General features: G+C 36.7%; 1 protein-coding gene across 2 annotated transcripts in view; it reads left to right on the top strand.

Annotated features, from left to right (window-relative positions):
- The window catches only part of LOC129762865 (uncharacterized), a 343,596-nt gene that overhangs the window by 257,170 nt on the left and 71,467 nt on the right, over positions 1–14,959 (top strand). For both annotated transcript variants that reach the window (XM_055761464.1, XM_055761544.1), the window contains exon 10: positions 5,093–5,487. In XM_055761464.1, coding sequence (XP_055617439.1) covers positions 5,093–5,301 — 209 coding nt within the window. In that variant the 3' untranslated portion in view covers positions 5,302–5,487. The remainder of the gene's footprint in view (positions 1–5,092; positions 5,488–14,959) is intronic.

Raw genomic sequence — 14,959 nt, forward strand, 5'->3', positions numbered from 1 at the left:
GACATTTTCGTACCCCCTCCCTCCCTGAAGTTGTCCACGTGGTATGTGGACAGTCCCTAATTGGTTCCGACCTGTTTTTTTGTATCAAATGGTGGAGAAGCATCGGACATTGTGATTCATTTTCGCACTTCTTGGAGTGTCACGGTGTTTCACCTCGTGAAGTTTTCCTTCCAAACGTAGCAAACCATGCGATTCCTTCGAATGCACGGACTTGAATATAACAAGCGACAAGCCGGTTGAGCGTCTTTCAGTCAGAGCTGCAATTTGTCATTGTCACTGCATATATTTGGGCTACTATGACGACCATTGCAACCTTACCACCAAACGACGTGCAACAAAATATAAACCGACAAAACAAATCCCTCACTCTTCAATCAGAGAAGAGAAGTGGAACATGAGAGAAAAAAGTGGCAACGATTTGTGGCAAGAAAATGTAAACAGTGAAAAAATAGACAGATGGTTTACGCTCTAAAAATTGAACATAATGTTAAGATGTCTCTAAAACGGTGGGAGACGTCATATATAAGGTGGGAGGTTCGTATAAAATGTTATTAATGTTAGCATCATCATGATAAACACGGCGAATGGAATAGAAATAATTACGAACTGAAAATTGAATAAAATATATATATAGACGCTGAAAGTGCTGTAGACAAATATGTTAATGCATTTTTTTCGGTTTATGTATAATGTTAATATTTGCATTATCAAAATATACCCATATGTATTGTAATCATAACTTGCTCTGCTATTCATAACAACATTCATCGTATTCCACCAATGATGACAAATGTCTAGGTAATGTATGTACGCTTAAAAAACAAATATGATGAATTTAATTTTTTTCAGTTTCGAACACACCTCGTAAAAGCCATTTTTATTTTTTTTAAATACCCTCTGTTGGTATTGTATCTAGAATTTAAAAGGTAATGAAACGTTAACATCAATTAGTTTCTAGTATTCAGCTATTTAGTTGCCGGAGAAATGACCACAAACTATATTTTTTTAGTGTTATATATATTTTATGCCAAACCGATATAGTTGTTCTCAGATTTTCGTGTAAAATGGGAAGTTTTGTTCCTTTTCGCAAAATATTACAATCCATTCCATTTCAAATAACTTTTTACACAAATTCATATTTTTTTAACTACTAAACTGATTCAGGTGATCGACATATCAAGTTGGCCAGTTAGCTAGTCTTTTTTGATAAAATACTGCACTTGCAAAAAAAAATTGTTTTCTTAATTATTGATCGTATTTGATCTTTATAGTTTTCATCGTCTAAGGGCGCCTATTTTTTATATTTTTCTCGAAAGCTGAGAATTTTTTAGATAACATATCCAAAAATGTGTTCTTCGTTTTTAAATTATGATTTTTCAAATTTAACCGATGGTTCAAAAAATCATTTTTCTTCTTTTTTCCAAAAATTACGTTTTTCAAAAATTCATAACTTTTGATCTACTGAACCGATTCAGATAATCGACATAGTTTATTGAAGTCAATAATTTCACACTTGCAAAAGGGGAATTTTATTTGCATATATATATATATATATATATATATATATATATATATATATATATATATATATATATATATATATATATATATATATATATATATATATATATATATATATATATATATATATATATATATATATATATATATATATATATATATATATATATATATATATATATATATTATATATATATATTTATTTTATTTATTATTATTTTTTTTAATGTGTTAAGTAAAAAATCCTCAGATTTTAAGAAAAATATAAAAAGTATAGCGCCCTTTGTCCGGAAACCATGAGCAATATTTTCCCAAAAAATTCTAGCTCATTGGCTTTAATTTGATATATCGATCATCTCGGTTAAAATTATAACTCCAAAAAGAAAAAAAGAACACATCTGAGTTTTGAGTAAAAAATGTAAATGTGTAAAAAATCCTCAGTTTTCAAGGAAAAATATAGAAAATTATAGCACCTTTGGTGCCGAAACCATGTAAACAATAAAAAAAATGGAAACAATCAATAATTACGAAAACCAAACTCAAATTTCTTGCAAGTTTGATATTTTTCCAAAAAAGACTAGCTAATTAACTTCAATTTGATATGTCAATCATCTTAATCGGCTTAGTGGTTCAAAAGTTATGAGTTTTTGGGAAAAGTTAAAAAAATGGAATCACCCAAAAAAAATAATACAGGTTCAATGTTTTACCACAACGAAACCAAGCTACCAATTTTCACGAAAATCTGAAACTCACTATATCGGTTTGGCATGGAATGGCTGAAGTAATACTGCAATAGTTCACAAATTTCAAAGTTCGAGTTTTTCTTGTTGTTTTTCATGTCTTTGATGTGATATAATTCATTTTTATTTGTATATATATTTATATATATATATATTTAAACGAAATCATTTGACAAACAAACTGCAAAACTAAAAACTTTTATACTGTGCCTTAATTTTTTGGGTGTAACATTCAAGGACCCTTCAATAAAAATGGCATTGAAACAACAGAGTAAAACTGACATACAATTATGACGGATGGTTACTTTTTGATTGGCGCGTGCTCCAACTAGCAAACCGCCAATTAAAAAGCACTCCAACTAAAAAAGCGCCAATAAGCGAATGTGTACTGTAAAACTGTAAAAAAATATATAAAAAATATACAATCGAAGACTCTTTGGGTCGTTTATGAGTTTGTAATAATGAAGCAAAGTTAATAATGGATTTTTAATAACCATCTCAAAAAAATATTGAAAAAAAATGTTCCATTTTTAATTTCTCTTTCAATTTTGATAAAATTGCACTGAATAGTTGAAGAAGAGCAATATTAATATTTGAATAAACTTATGTAATTATAAATATGTTTATACAAACCTTCCCATCTTATAATTCATCATTAAAGACCTTGCGTCAAGACAAGAAATCCATACACTCTCAAATCAAGTGTGCCTGAAAAAAATATATTCTTCACGTAAACAAGCGATGAAAATGTGGACACTTTTTAGTTAGTGAATTGTATGGAGTTCCACTGCTGTTCTTCAATGCTAACTAGTTTGTTAGAGTGTGTTGACGAACAAAGCATGTTTCAAGTCAGTGCCCTATGATCGGGTGCATTTGCTTACGTTGGGCTACCTGGATACCATTCTTATATAAAATCCTAAAACTCCGAGGACTGGAACTAAACGGACTTTCAAATACGTCAGTTTCGGTCTCGGGCAGAAAGTTCAACGAAGAGATAAATTTCTTCATTATTTCAGCATGTAGAGATTTTTCAAGCCTCGGTCAATTATATATTCCGTTGCTCGCTCACACGATATCGCGTGTTCGACATAGTATTTTCTTCAATAAATACAAGAAACAATAACCGGAACGAAAATCGAACTATTGCTCGATGATGATAAAATGCAATATGCGACAATCCTCAATTCGTTGCTGACAATTAAACCGCCTACTTGGTTGGTCAAAACGTATTGACGAAGCTCAGTAACATGCACAGTGTTGCATCGTACTCCGTCAGTCACCATTTGACCAAGATTTTTGTCAGTAGGAAGTGACTAACGTGGCTCGTCAGTTGTCAGTGACATTGATGAAAAAATGCAGCCCTGCTTTCAGTTTGACTGTTGGGCACAAAATGTATACAAAAATGAGCTAAGAAAATCGCAACATTCCTACACATCATCCAATAAGAAACATAACCATAACGATGGTGAGGGACATCGCCATAAGTAAACTAGGATGAATCTTAATTATGCAAAACCTCGCTATTCGGACCGAGTAGGATAACGGTATTGGCGATAACATCTGCAGAAGTCTCATCTATCCTGACCTGGATCTGCACAACCAAACCACTCCGTCATCGTTACGTCGTTGCGCTTCCAATAAATTCATGTCATTCGAAGAGTCGTCTTCGAGCGGCCACCATCTCCGTTGTCGAGTGAATAATGGAAATACTTCATCCGATCCCATCGCTGCGAGAGAGTGCGAGGGACGAGACACGGCGAATGTGTCACATAAACGTCTTTAACGACAAAAACGGCCCGCAATGGCCCGAGCCACACCTCGTTGTTGTAAGACAATGGCAACCCCGAGGAGCGGTCCAATGCAACTGACATGACAAACCAAACCAGGTAAAAAGTTGACTCAGCGGTGTGCACACAAAACTGACAGCATGGTTGATGGGAAACGGTGCGGATGCAGCTGCGGATACATACATTGTTCGCAAACTGTCCGGTGGATCCGCGTTCCTTCGTTTTGGAAACAAGGGGACACTGGGAGGGTTGTTCTTCACCGGAAGTGAAGGAAAAAATGATGTACTGCAGCGCTCTTAATTGCTTTCAACATAATGAGGGGAAAGACAGGTTATTCCAGTGCTTTGAGCGCTGCTAAATGTTGGAGAAAATTAAGCTAATTTATTGCAAGTATGTCCCGCAAGCAGCGTTTTGTCTCTTCCCGTGACAACTTGATTGACGGCAAATTTTCTGCACAAGTAACAACAGCATCCGAAGTTACGGCAATAACTCCACGAAACATTGCTGCTTAATTTGTCCGGAAAGTGGTTTTTTTTTGTCCGCGAAGAGTTCGCGGGGGAAGGAAGGAAGCGTGAGAAAAAAGCTCAAGAATCACCAGCAGCTGCCGCCGGAGCCAATATCATGAGTAATGTAGGCTATTTTTCGTCGGCACAGTGTTCCGTTCATTGTTTATTCATCGTTTCATTAAATATTCGCCTGAAAGGGGTCACCATGAAGCTTCAGTACCGCTCGACCACACTCAATTTTCCCGGTTCAATTGAAGCGGGGTGACGGATCGATGGGGGCCTTTGCGCTATTGATGGATAGGGCTTCTTTTTTTTTGTGCCCACGTTAGTGAAATTTATGTTTAAAAATACCCGAAAATACACGCGAATTGTTTCTCGATCCAGCATAATTAACAGCTGTCGATTTGTCATTCTGCTCCGTGGGTCGCGTTTAAATTTTATGACCCAGCACAGCATTTCTTCTAAGCAATTCACTTCTGAATAATAAACGGCATCAGAAATAATTCATTGTTCTCTTCCAAAACCTTCCCTCCGACAGTTGACATCGAGCAGCGGGATCTGACGTCGCCGGAACCGTCGACGAATTCGCTGGCGCAAGCCAAGTCTGACGCGGTGCAGACCTCCAACTTCCAGGCGACCTCCAGCCTCTGCCGGAACCTGCTGGCGGTGCAGTGTGGCATCGTGGTGCTGCTGCTGTATCACCGTAGATCGGCCGCGGCGTGGTTTCTGCCCTCCTCGCTGGCGTAATTTACCCACACTGTCCCAATCGTAGCGCCAACATCCAAATGACAAGTACTTGTACGCGAAAGAAATGATCCGAAGTAAGCAGCCAGATGCGATGTGGGGTTGGTGGAATGAAATATGGAAGCTGTCCCGGGAAGGACGGTCTGGCGGCCAGCAACAGTCCGACAGCGATTGTAAAAATGAAAAGAGGTAAGTGCAGGAGGGATCCCTTATTCAAATAGTATAATTGAAAACCAGCGGGTATGAATATTTATTCTTTACTTTTCGGGAAGCTCTCAAGCAGCAAACAAAAAACTCACGAATGGCGAAGGCAGAGATGAAAGCATTGATTCTCCCACTGCTTGTTTGTGTTCAAACATAAAAAATAGATTGGTTAGAACAAACTTTTTCTCCGCTCGGTGCATTTCAGTAATGAAGAGATTAATTTATGAAAAAAACTGGAAGTGGGTTGTGTCTGTGATACAACCGCAAAGTTGACGTAGGACAACCATTGGTTCAGTGATCATTTGTTTTAAGTCACAACTCTCGAATCAATTCTCAATGAATGGATGAATGAATATTTTGAAAGACTGGTGGAAGTTTTTGTTGTGAACGTGTGACCGGATGAGTAAATGTACGGAATTATCATTTACACAGAGAAAACAAGAAATCGAACTCTTTCGAAGTTTTTAAGTGGTCCTGAAAAGAACCGTTTTTGTTGTTTGTTGTGTGGCCCTGAAATGAGCGGTTGCCGGATGGTTCGTTTGGCGAGCCCATGTAGTGATCTGAAAAGGAACAATTGGTTTCAATTAAACCATAACAAGATGTATGTAAAAAGTGGGAGGTGTGTGTGAGGGCTGTCTTCAATGCCTAGCCTTTATCCCCCGGAGCGGAAGCCTTCTCCGATCCCGGTGGATTCCTTTTTAGCCTTAGGGGGAATCTTTAACGAACCCGACTAATGTCCGTTTTTCTTTTTTTTTCTCCTAAAAGATCCCGAAATACGTAATATCACGTTAAAGAAATGGTTGGTTACAATATACAAAGTTTTCGTATCACACCAAAACCCATATCTTACTACTATTCAGTGAATATAGAATACGAAGAACAATCTTTAGAAACTTTCTTATTAATCGTTCTTGATCGAATTACAATACAATTATGTTTAATCACTGTATTGTATTATAAATGGAAAATAACGTAAACTCTTGCGCTTCAAAGTAATATTAAGTCCTAAACAAAACTGGATTTGATTTGCCGTAAACAAAAAATGGATGGGTTATATCTATGATATAACTGCAAGATTGACGTGGGACGTGGGACCTTAGCTTAGTAATCATTTGTTTGTATTGATTAAATTCTTGATTGAATGAAACAATTCAATTGAATTCAATATATTTGCTTTGTAAGTAAAAATATTGAACCTATGCAATGTAAGATCAATTCATGCATTGTGATAGATTATGTTCATGTTACAAGCAAATTTGATGACAGTCCTTTTGCGTTTGGTATGATGCCTAGGACAAATTATGTGAACGGAAGAATTATCGAACGATTATTTTATTTTACATTTCCCTCTGAAGTTTGCATCTCTCAAGTGTACGTACTTCTCGAACCGTGAATTTGCTCAAAGCTTGAAAGTTCACTCGCCTCTAGTGTCTGCACGATTTTCCCTGGTTCCTAAGTTTAAAAGACCGTGTTAGGGAAACATATTCTAGTCTGCATAAAGCGAGTACAAATAAATGCAGTTTGCATTTATTTGCAAAGCCGATTTCCCCAGAAAACCTGGTTTTGAGGTCTGTGTTAGGCAAACACATTTCAGTCGGAACGAAAAAGCCCCCAACTTGCATGAATTTGCAATGTCGATTTCCTCCACCTTCGTTTTGAAATCTCTGTTAGGGAACCCATTTCGGTGGTAACAAAAGCTCCCCTTACTTTCATGTATTTGTAATGCCGATTTCCTCAAGGCTGCTTGTTCTTGATGGCTGTGTTGGGGAAACGATAAATCGGGCCAATCGAAACGAGGTAGTTAGGGCGTTTAGATATCGTTTAACATTTTACAGTTATTCAATTGTTTGTCCAATGAAAAATAACATTATATTATTGCGATAGATGCGTAGAAATATTCCCTATCAATTGATGCAAACATCATTCCGATTCAGTAATAAATATCCGAGTTATAAGCATTCGAAATCTTTCATGTTTTCCTGCATGTTCAGTGTTTAGGTTTTCATTTTACTCAGACCCCCCCTCCCCCCCCAATATATTCCGGTTAGACGTAGTCCCATGTCAAAATGTTTCGTGTTATGCGTGATGCAAACTTATATAATAATAGTTAAAGTAATTAGACTCATAGTATTAAGTGTTGAAATTATTCATACTAAAATTATTTAGTCCTAATGATTGGAAGTCATTTAAACAAACATATACTTTATAAAATAATCTCCTCGTCAATAAATTGAAATATATAAAAAAATGAGTGGCTTATATCTATGATATAACCGCAAGGTTCACGTAGAACTACCTTAGCTTAGCAATCATTCGTTTGTATTGATTAAATTCTTGATTGAATGAAACAGTTTCCAAATTCAATTGAGTTCAATATATTTGCTCTGTGAGTGAAAAAAATGAACAAATGCCGTGTAAAGTCAATTCATTTATTGTGATTGATTGTTCTTCGTTACAAGTAAATTTAATGACGGACCTTTTACGTTTGGTATGATGACTAGAACAAAATATATGTACGGAAGAATTATCAAACGTTTGATGAACCAGCCTAAGGCTGAAAATCTTTCCCATAAAGACAAAAAATAAAATAATCAAACGATTATTTTATTTTACATTTCCCTCGGAAGTTTACATCCCAAAAGTGTACATACTTCTCGAATCTCGAATTTGCTTGAAACTGGGAAGTTCATTCGCTTCTAGTGGCTGCACGATTTTCCCAGGTTCCTAAATTTAGAAGATCATGTTAGGACAGACATATTCCACTCTGCACAAAGGCAAACGAGGACAAAAGTACTCGCAGTTTGCATTTATTTGCAGAGCCGATTTCCCCAGAAACTTCGGTTTTGAAGTCTTTGTTAGGGAAACACATTTCAATCGGAACAAAAATACCCCCGATTTGTATGAATTCGCAATGCCGATTTCCCCACGCTTCATGGATTTGAAGTCTGTGTTAGGGAAACACATTCCAGTCGGAACAAAAATACCCCCGACTTGCATGAATTTGAAATACAGATTTCTCCAGGCACCTTGGTTTAGAAATCTCTATTAGGGAACACATTTCGGTGGGAACAAAAGCTCCCCCTACTTTCGTGTGTTCTTTTTCTTCTTTTTGGCTTTAAGAGGGTTTAAACTTTTCAGTTCACTCGCCTCTAGGCTCTTTCGTGTGTTTGCAATGCCGATTTCGCTGCTTGGTTTTAAAGTCTGTGTTAGGGAACATTTTTCGATGAGAACAAAAGTCCCCCTACTTTCATGTATTTGCAATGCCGATTTCCCCAAGGCTGCTTGGTTTTGATGGCTGTGTTGGGGAAACCGTAAATCGGGCCAATCAAAACGATGCAGTTAGGGCGTTTAGATAACGCCTAATATTTTACAGTTATTCAATTGTTTATCTAATGAAAAACAACATTTTGTTAGTTGCGATAGATGCGTAGAAATATTCCCTATCAAGTGATGCAAACATCTCTCATATCCAGTACGAAATGTTCGAGCTATAAGCATTCGAAATCTTTCATTTTTTCCTGCATGTTCTGTGTTTAGGTTTTCATTGTACCCTCCATATACTCCGGTTAGACGTAGTCCCACGTCAAAATAATCAAACTACATCTACAAAATGTCAATATCATGCTGCTGCTTCAAATCCAAAATGATGGGTTTGTGAAAAATGGCAATTAATATGGCGTAAAAATCAAATTAATAAAAAAGAAGTACCAATTGAAACATGAAGTCCGTGGAATCCTGTTGCTATAAAAAATGTTGAACCATAATCATTATCAACAATAGTAAATGGAGCTTCTATACATTCATACCCTTGTAAAATTGAAAAATAAATCCCTTAAAGTACTGTGAAAAATAATCTTTGAATTGTTTGAGTATGATTTCTTTCTATCAATCTATGATGGGCTCAATTTACTGTAATTCCTGAGGCTAATAGGATAGCTGTATTTAATAAAGGAATTTGGAAAGGGTTAAATGAGTGAATTCCAATAGGAGGTCATAGTATCCCTAATTCAATTATAAGGGATAATCTTCTATGAAAAAATGCTCAAAAAAATGAAACAAAAAAGAAAACTTTCTCATCGAAGTCCTAAAGTTACGTTGAAAATATGAAGTCCTTGAAAGGTTCCTTCTCGAGAAATATCTCGTCATCATTAATATATAATTAATAGAGTAATAATATTACCTAAATTAAATAAATTATTATTATATTGGTGAAATCATTGGACTAATCCTGTAGTTATTGTTATTGCTCTAATTGCTCCTAATAAAGGTCATGGACTATAATCTACTAAGTGAAAGGGGTGATTTATTTTCGTTGACATTAATTAACTTCTCTAGAGTATAAAGTACTTAAAACTGAAAATACATAGGATTGAATAATAGCAACTGTTCATTCAGGTAATAATAAAGCAATTTGAACAATTAAAATAATTCTAACAATAATAGAAGATGTGGATATAGGTCCTGTATTTCCTAAAAGGGTTAAACGTAAGTGGCCGGAAATTATATTTGCGGTTAATCGAATAGCTAACGTTCCTGGGCGAATTACATTTCTAATTGTTTCAATACATGCTGTTAATGTTAAGTGACTAGTTCTTGTGAAAATATAAGGAAAAAGTCCTAAAAAATTATTAAATATAATTAAAGTGTAACGATGGAAGCTTCTGCAAAGACGCTGCTGCTCTCTTTGCAGCGATTTTTAAGAATTTAGTTGACCTTTACTTTCGGGTAACAGCAGTTTCTTCTTGCTGATCGTCTTCTTCACAGCTCCAGGTTCCGGTTGTCGTTTTTCTGGCAGCGGTCGCAGTTTTTCTTCCTACGTAGCTACGTAGCAGATTTCTTGTGCTTCACATTTGGTTTGTGCTGGTAAATGCCTCACGGTTCGTATTATATTGAATTCTCCTCGCCTTCCTTCCTTCCTTGTTTGGTTTAAAGAGATTTTAAACATTTGCCGATCATTCACCTCTAGCCCTGAGAAGGGCTACTCCATCACTCCTCCTTTACCTGTATTAAGAAAAACAATCGACGGCTCGACGCTTGCCGGCAACGATGTAACTCCGATGACCACCAAACGAGAAATAAACATCTCCGAGCCATTAGAGCATCGTTTTTTATATATTTCTTCTTACCTAATGGATCAATAATTGGCGGGACTTTCAATACAAATAGAAAAGACAAGCTAGAGGCGGATTAATTCTCTGAGCTTGAAGGCTTCAACAATTGAGCAATAAGCTCTCGGAATCGAATAATTTTTGCGATGCGAAAGATTTTTCGTTTTTCATGTTATACTCCCGATAAGTTCCCGAAACATGTTATATCACGTTATAGAAAACAGTTTGTAGTTTGAATAATTTTAGTTCTTTTCTCTCTCTCATGTATCATGCATGCAAGTATCAAGTAGTTACATCGCCTGTGTGATGCACACACTCTCCAATGCAAAGAAGCTAATTTCAAAAACGCTATACAACTATCATGTAGAAAATATTGTTTGCCTTATTTCTTTGCCTACCACTACATGAAAAAAGCGAAGAGTAATCAACTTGGTATTCTATTCACGTTGTGCATGTATCGATGTTGAAGTTCACGGTGGGTAATAAAGGAACCGTTCATTAATGGTGTAACTCCTTTTTTGCATCAGAAATCAAGTTTCCGTGTCTCTTTATGTACGTAGATTGTTATGTTTATTTGTAGATTGTATTCGCGGGCAACAAGGTACATGTCAAGGTGGAGTAATGAAGGCAGATTTGTATTCATTCGTTACGTCAATTAGAATAACCATTTGCTTGAATAGTTCATCAGTCAACCTCGCTCTTAATGCTTGTCAATTCAAGTCATGGTGACGGCGAATGCCGAAATAGTCCTAGTCGAAGCATAGCGACTGAGAGGAGAGTCGAAATTTATGTTTCCCCTTCGCAAATTCGAAACGTTTTTATGTCACACCAACACCTAGACTTTGCCATACGAAGAATGTATTTTACTGGTATGGAAGAATAATCTTCAGCTTCTCTGTAACTAACATAATGTGATTGATCACAACATTCGATGAACTCTTTCACTCCAATTTTGGGTTCTGAGAAGAACTAGATTTGATTTGCTGAAAACAAGAGAAAATCTCTCGTATTGTGCGTGATGATGTGTTAGCTATAAACGTTAGGTATTAACGCTCAAAATCTTGTTGTTCCGGCGTAACGCTCTTGTTTTCGAAACTTTGAACATACACCCCGGTATGGAAATGAAAGACGTAATCCTACGTCGAGAAAAATTCTGCCCTCGTTCAAAATCATGTTTACCGTGGGGCAAATATTGATTCATTCATCAATTGCTGTCAGTATGCACTGAAGGCAGCTCTAAATTTAGAATGACGCGGAACTCGTTACACAACCTGGCAAAAACGATGGTTGTTGAAAAAGCACAATACGAGAGCAACAAGCGAGCAGTGAAAGGATGTAGAAAGCATACAGCGTTCCGCTGGATGAAGTTGCTCGATGAATATGAATATCCAAACCGAACTCCCTTCGCTCGAAGGGTTGAATCAGACAGGCGTGAAAATTTATTACAAATAGGGGGTGCTTTCCCTTTGCGATCCTTCGATCAGTGCGATATGTTCGCAGGTTTCCCTTTAGCAAGCACTGTCAAAATGGATTAGTCGGCAGATTTTACTTAACAAGATTCATATGTTTCCAGAAAAAAAAGTATATCTAAATTATTTCCGAACAGCAGCGGCAAAGCGGGCAAACATCCTTCGCCGCGTTCAAATCGAGATAAGCTAAAAATAAACATAATAAACCCCTTTTGCGCGAAAAGGGGCGGGGGCGCCCATCAAACGAGTAAACAATCTACACTTGTAAACCACTGTGCGACACAATCGTTAAAATCCACTTCGGGCTACCAAATGCGCCAGAGCATAACTGGGAACAATATGGGCAAAAAGGAGGGACGAACAAATGTCACATTAGTGCGCGCATATGTGTTTGGGCGATATTTTTAATTCAACCCCGAGTCTCCCCCCATAAAGCAGCACACTTTCAGGGTGTAATTAACGATTACACCCCGCTGTCACGCTGTCATTGTAGCGCTGAAATTAGCAACATAACACTTGTTGTTGTGCTCCAGCAGCTCCTCCGTCCCATCGCAGTAGCCCATCCGAGAGAGAGAGAGAGAGAGAGAGAGAGAGAGAGATGGCTCCGGAAGCGTCACGTTATGCGCGCTGTGTGAATAGTTGCGCTAAGTGACATTTGCTTTTAAGATTTAACGACTTTTTCGACATGCTTTTATCTGTTTTGTCGATGGTGGTTAGGGAGGAGGAGGAGGAGATGCTGGCGAATCGCGTGGGGAGGTGTTTGGATTCGTAATAAAAGAGAACAAGCAAATGAACTAAATCGGGCAAATTGCAAAGTATGTATAAAAGGGGAGCAAAGCGCAGTTAGCAACTAAGAGCTAAGATTGCTGTCAATAGGGGTGTCTAAGTTTAAGTTTTCGCACATCGTAAGGTTATTAGAAATTTTCGGTATAACGATGACACTGGGACGATCTATGGATATTGATATTTATTGATGAAAATAACAGAGATTACGGGAAAAACACGGTCTGGAAAGTCGTAAAAATCGATTTTTTGCATTTTTGGAATGTTTTTTCCCTTAATGTTGTCCTAAAAAGGAGTTTTCGATATTTGATTTCGTTAGGAAGTGACAGCTATAAATATGAGGCCACCTCAAGGGATATAGTATTCCTGTACGAAAAACGCTTTTTTCCCGAAACCACTTTTTTTCAGCGAGTGGTACCGATATCTCAGGATCTACTCGACCGATTTGGCTGAAATGTTTTATTCGCATGTAAAAATGAATTACCCAAAGCGTTACACAGGCATTTTTTGATATCTCATTTTTCCGTTTTTTTACGAGCTTCTAAACAGCGATTTTTCATGAAAAATGAAATAATTTTTTTTAAATTTGGGCGAAAAAACACTAACGCTCGCAATAAAAAATTGACAAATTTTACCAACTTTTCATGCGTTCACATTAAAACCTGGTGATGAGACCACTTGTGCATCGTCAATCATAGTAACCTATGAACTTTCAAATAAAATTTGACAGGTTTCGACAATATAGATACCGTTCTGAATCATATTTCAGACGCTTAAGGCATATGATGCAGAAAACAGATCGAAACTTTATGCACAGGTATTATTTGATTGATATTTTTAATAAATTAGTTCAATGTGATTTTATGCTTTCTACTTCGGTACCTATTTGATTGAAAACATAAAAAAAATCATCGAATAAAATGCTTTTCAAATGAAGCGAATAAGAATCAAATTTCGGACACTAAATCAAATTTCGGACAGATTGAATTCAAATTTCGAATACTTTATTTTGTAATTTTTTGGACGAAAATTACATTACACTTGATTATATGTTATAGTCAACTGCGAAACATTTACCAAGCAATCACAGTGAACTATTAACGATGATGAGAACTGATGAAACACGAAGAAATTTTAATTATTATGAACGGGTAAATTTTTCGTGCTCACGCTAAGGAAACGTCTAACACAAACGATAATGAGTAGTGTTGTAAGATTTCTGCCGATTATGTTATAATTCAAATGTAGTTCTCATGTGAAATGATAGTGAAACCAAGGGATAACTCTAAAGAAGCAATTGTGATATTAATTTGATAGTTATATCATCAATGCATTAAGCATTTCAAGATATTAGAACAAAGTGTCCGAAATATGATGTTGTCCGAAATATAATTCAGAACGGTAGATAATTATATTTTTTTCGAAACAAGCTATTGAACAATTTCAAATTGTATATAAATGGATTTCTGTCTGTCTATCTATCTGTCTGATTCTAATGGACTCGTAAACTACTGAGCCGATCGACGTGAAAATTGATATGTAGGGGTTTTTGGGGTCGGGGAAGTTCGAGACCCCTCCCCCTCTCTAGGAAGGGGCTGTCATACAAATGAAACAAAAATTTCTGCACTTCTCGTGAATTAATCAAGCAAACGAAACCAAATTTGGCATGTGGAGGTTTCAGGATGCAATAAATGTTCCTATAGAGGTTAGACACTCTTCCCCCCTCTTTTAGGTGGGGTTGCCATACAAATAAAACACAAATTTCTGCATAACTCGAAAACTAATCAAGTAAAAAAAGCCAAATTTAGCATATGAAGGTTTCTGTGGTAAATAGACACTCTTCTCCCCACTCATAGAGAGGGTGGGGGTGGGGGCGGAGTGCTGTCATAAAAATAAAACACAAATTTCTGCATAACTCAAGAACTAATCAAGAAAACAGAACCAAATTTGGCATGTGGAGGTTTTAGAAGGCAATAAATTTTTTTAAGGTGGTTTGACACTCATTCCCCTCTCTACAGGGGGAGGGAGGTTCGACACTCCTCCCTCCTCTCCAAGGGGAGGCTGCCATACAAATGAAACACAAATGTTTGCGCTAAC

This window comes from Toxorhynchites rutilus, chromosome 1, assembly GCF_029784135.1.
Source record: "Toxorhynchites rutilus septentrionalis strain SRP chromosome 1, ASM2978413v1, whole genome shotgun sequence".
NCBI classification, from domain to species: Eukaryota; Metazoa; Arthropoda; class Insecta; order Diptera; family Culicidae; genus Toxorhynchites; species Toxorhynchites rutilus.